Source organism: Lathyrus oleraceus, chromosome 1, assembly GCF_024323335.1.
Source record: "Lathyrus oleraceus cultivar Zhongwan6 chromosome 1, CAAS_Psat_ZW6_1.0, whole genome shotgun sequence".
Taxonomy (NCBI): Eukaryota; Viridiplantae; Streptophyta; class Magnoliopsida; order Fabales; family Fabaceae; genus Lathyrus; species Lathyrus oleraceus.
Window position 1 is genome coordinate 126,282,554 of NC_066579.1, and position 4,613 is coordinate 126,287,166.

General features: G+C 28.1%; 1 protein-coding gene across 1 annotated transcript; it reads left to right on the forward strand.

Moving 5' to 3' along the window:
* Nucleotides 1–886: 886 nt before the first annotated feature.
* LOC127121607 (membrane-anchored ubiquitin-fold protein 1) lies at nucleotides 887–2,875 on the forward strand. Its single transcript, XM_051052069.1, has 4 exons — nucleotides 887–1,139; nucleotides 1,553–1,718; nucleotides 2,288–2,452; nucleotides 2,610–2,875. Exons 2-4 carry the CDS (start codon nucleotides 1,586–1,588, stop codon nucleotides 2,663–2,665), a joined length of 354 nt encoding a protein of 117 aa, XP_050908026.1. The 5' UTR covers nucleotides 887–1,139; nucleotides 1,553–1,585; the 3' UTR covers nucleotides 2,666–2,875.
* Nucleotides 2,876–4,613: the final 1,738 nt, after the last annotated feature.

A 4,613-nucleotide genomic window follows, 5' to 3' on the forward strand; every position in this document is an offset into this window, starting at 1 on the left:
AACCAACTAATGCAAAAGATTGGTCTTCGTCATCGAAGAAATAATCGTTTAGCTGGGGGGATAAATTCATCTTAAAAGGATATTGTACTTTTTCTTCTATTCCCTGGGTTTTTTCTAATAAAGTTTTAATGATGCATATTTTTAATGAACATCCAATTGTGAGTGTTATGAATAATATTGATATAGATGTGGATGCTCATTTATCTAATATTTATATATTCCCTAACTTCTAAGAGTTGGTTCTTTAATCTTTCTATATTCTTTAACTCTTATGAGTTAATTGTTGTTATCGATCATATATTATAAATATGATCGATGTTGCAATGTTAGTTAGACTTGAGAAGAAAAATACAATATTACTTTCTCTTATTCATATATACTCGCATAATATATTATTTCTGATTAATTTTATAACAACTATAAATTTATGATAAAAAGATTATTATCAAAAAAAAATTTTATTGTCATATAAGTTTATAAACTATAAATTAAAAAAATATATGTGAATCTTTATCATATTGATTTCAACATTGTATAAAAAGCAAAATGCATAGAATCCAATTATATTAATTTTGATAATGTCAATCTTTATGACATCGATTTCAACATTGTTTGAAAACAAAATACATAGAATCCAATTATATTTATTATGGTATTATGTTTTAATATTATTCTTAAAATACTCATAGTACATAATTTTCTTGTTGCTTTCTTTCTTTTTCCTTTTCTTCTCTAACTTTACCAAATATATATTAGTCTTTCACTTTCTACAATAAAAAATTGATAAAAAAAAAACTTATTACTAAAACTTTGTAAGGAACGTTGGTCACGTGACTTTGTTACATAGATGAAAAAGCTAGGATGGTAACAATTTTGAAAATGTTAAGAATGTGATAAAATGATGACAGACACATACGTAGACGCGTTTGTCTGATTCACGTTTTTGGAACAGTAACTGACACTCAAAAAGTTGACCCTTTTGATTCTATGTTGTGATAAGAATAACATGTTCCATTTCCATGTGAAAAGTTTCAACCTTTAGAACATTTAGCAAACTTTGAGATAAAGAGAGACTCTTTAAAACCCTTCTTCTGAATTTCATGTGATTTCAATCATTGCAGCAGAAAACATCATTCAAGGTTGTTTTTGTTGAAATTCTTGTTTGATTTTGTAGATGACCCATTTGAGAATTCTAATTTCTAAATGGTTTTGTGATTTAGTTTATGTTCATTTCAATGGTTTTTGGTTTTGGCTTTAGATATAGCTTTGTAAGATTCCTTCTGTGAGTTTGTTGATTGAATTCTATGATTCTGTCATCATGTTTTTTTTTGGATCATTACTGGTTGTTTGTTGGATTTCAATCATTTTATTCATGCACAAGGTGTTAGTTTAGCGATTGGAATTTCATTGCTTAATTTCAAAGAGACGAAATCCGAATCCGTTCGGAGCGACCGTTGTAAAATTGTCATTAGTATCAGTTTTTTATTTGGATTTGATCAAAAGTTTAATGTTTTTTTCTTACTTTTCTTACTTTTATGCTTTACTGTTTCAGATTTTGCTTCTTGTTTTGGTATTGAATGATACTATGGCTGGGAAACAAGACCGATTAGAGATTAAGTTTCGGTTGAGCGATGGATCGGATATTGGCCCGAAGAGTTTTGCTGCTGCTACGAGCATTGCTACACTGAAAGAAAACATTCTTACTCAATGGCCAAAAGGTTAGTTTTGTGATCTTAGTTAGAGTTTGTTCGGTTTGAATCGACTTATTTGAGGTCATTGCTGATAAAGTACTTGTGAGTTATGAGTCTGTTGATTTGAGCTTATGGAAACAGTTTATCACATGTATATAAGCTAATAAGCTGTTTTCAGCTTATTTTTATAAGCTCTTTAAGATAGCTTATGAAAAGAGTTTGAGTTTATTTTGTTTTTTGTTATAGCAAAAGTTTATACGTAAGTAAGCACTTATATGATAAACGATTTTGTAGATGTATGAATTGAATAACAGGGAAACTTAGAACTATTAATGTAGATGTATTGATCCATAAAAAGGATATAATGAGGTATAGAAGAAGTTATGATGATTCCATTTCAGTGTATAGTTTTAACTTTTTGAGTTTGAATTCATATCGTTATTGTGAATTATGCACAAGTAATGTAGTTCGTGTTTGCACTTAAGTGGTTAATGAGTTTCCGTTAAAATCTAACCAACCTGAGTATCTGAGTTCGAACTTTTGAAAACGAAAAGGATCTTTGTGAAAATTCTAAACTTGTGTTTGTCTTTTTGAAGACAAAGAGTATGGACCAAGAACTATAAAAGATGTGAAGTTAATTTGTGCTGGAAAAGTATTGGAGAACAACAAAACGGTAGAGGAATGTCAAAGTCCATTGTGCAATCTTCCTGGCGGAGTTACAACAATGCTTGTGGTGGTTCAACCACCGAATTCGGAAAAAGGTTTGCTATTTATTTCTTAAACATGTCTTCAAAGCTATTATTAATGTGTTCATTTTGTTAGATCGACTTAGTTGATAGTTGTGTAGAGACATTAGTTTGCGAAGAGGCAGATTCGAATCTGCGACACTGATTTTCTGAATGTTTTCTCTTGGAACAGATAAGAAAGGAGGAAGTGAAGCAAGGCAAAGCAAATGTGTTTGTGTTATATTATAAGAATGAATGGAAGATGTCATCTTTTTTACTTGGTCAAAAGTCACATTTATATTCATTTTTAGCATAATGTATGGCTTGCAAATGTTTCAAGATACATAAGTTCTTTGGTTGTGAGCCTTACTATATTACTATAGGTAAAAAGTTGTTGAGTTTGTGAAGATTGTGAACTCAAGTCAGTTGGTTATTGATATTTCATTTTACAATTATTGAGTCATTGTGTTTTAAATTGCTTAAATATTTGTATGATGTGCTCTTGTAAATATCTGAGCTATTGGTAGTAATGGTAGTGTATAGAGTTAATTTTAATGTAATTAATAGGCTTCAAGTATTACATAGATTAGTAAGTATTACTATAATTATATTGTCTCAAATTGATGGATGGAAATGCATTAGTTGGATTCGGATTTAGGTTTGGATATTTTTAGATTTCAATAAATAAAGACGAAACAAGTAAAAGATACTCATAGTCACTCCAAACTCATTTTAAAACTCGTTTCATATATTTACTTGTTTTAGCAATCTCAATAAATAATGATGCAAAATATTCTTAGTTAGATATGGGGTTGTTTTGATGGTAGTTTGAAATATATAATACTTTTTGATTATGTGTTTGTTTTGATGTTAGTTTAGAATAATGGGTTGAACTTTATTATTTGAATTATGTTTTGATATAAAAAGAAAGAGCAGACGGTTAGAGAGAAATGAATATAATTTTATATTGTCTTGTTAGTGTAAGTTTTAATATAATATAGGTTCTATTTATAGGACAAATAATCTAACACAAAATTAAGAGAATTGATAAGAGGTCATAAAGATGCTATTAGTGTATTTTGAATTTTAAACTTTTAAATGGATGTAAATACCGTGTTTATAGTGTATGTACTACTATAAATAATATATTTTATAATAAAAAATTTATCTTATTCAATAAAAAATTGAGGTGTAAATCATAGATGTGTTATATTTTAATTTTTTATTTTTAAAATATCATGTATTTCCTCGGTTGAACTGACAACCGAGGGATAAATTATATAGAAGACACGTCTTTGAATCTCAACAACTACATTTTAGCACCTTTTAATTTTTTTAAATTTTTTTTATGACTTATTACCCTGGTTGGGTTGAAAATTGAGGGGTAAATTATTTAAAGGACGTGTCTTTGAATCCCAGCAACTACATTTTAACACCATTTAATATTTTTAATTTTTTTATGATCTATTATCTCAATTGAGCTGAAAATCGATGGATAATGTGCTGAAATTTAAACTTAACATATTGAAAACAATGATAATGAAAGTAAGTAGGAAAATGTTTCAAGGTTGGTTTCTTAATGTAATATTTTATCTAGTAATTCCTTGTTAAAAATGTTTAATGCTAGTTAAGAAAGTATAAAAGTAACTTATTAATGTTAGTGGTAGTTGTATCGAGTAAAATGTTTAATATTGTTGTTGTTGTTGAAATTTAATATTTAATGATTCTGTTGATTTTGCTTATTTGAAGTTGTTGTTGTTGTTGAGATTTAACATTTAAAGATTATATGAATTTTGTTGTTATTGTTGTTGTGGATGTTGTTGTTGAGATTTAATATTTAAAAATTATATTGATTTTGTTTTGTTGTTGTTATTATTGTTGTTATTGATGATGATAAGGAAGAGGATTTAGAATTTGTCAACAAATTTGATGCTTTGCAAATTAAAACGGAGTAAAAAACTGGTTAAAACTAAAATTATGCAAACAGGATTTTATCCTTTAGTTATTGTTTAAAAAAGCGAGGTAAAAAGTACTGCAGTTTTAAAAATCCAAAAAATGCAGTTGTTGGGGATCGAACTCATTACTAGTAGTGCCACTTTTTTTTGTTATTCAAAAATCCGAGGGGTAAAGTGGTAGGTTTTCGTGTCGCTTTTAGTTACCTCGCTTGTGCGATCGAGGATATATCTCTTTTGTATTT

Bases quoted from the DNA above. Each gene is read 5' to 3' on its own strand.
- LOC127121607 (XM_051052069.1), top strand. From the start codon at position 1,586: ATGGCTGGGAAACAAGACCGATTAGAGATTAAGTTTCGGTTGAGCGAT. The intron at 1,719-2,287 runs GTTAGTTTTGTG...GTCTTTTTGAAG, and splicing joins TCTTACTCAATGGCCAAAAG to ACAAAGAGTATGGACCAAGA. The intron at 2,453-2,609 runs GTTTGCTATTTA...CTCTTGGAACAG, and splicing joins ACCACCGAATTCGGAAAAAG to ATAAGAAAGGAGGAAGTGAA.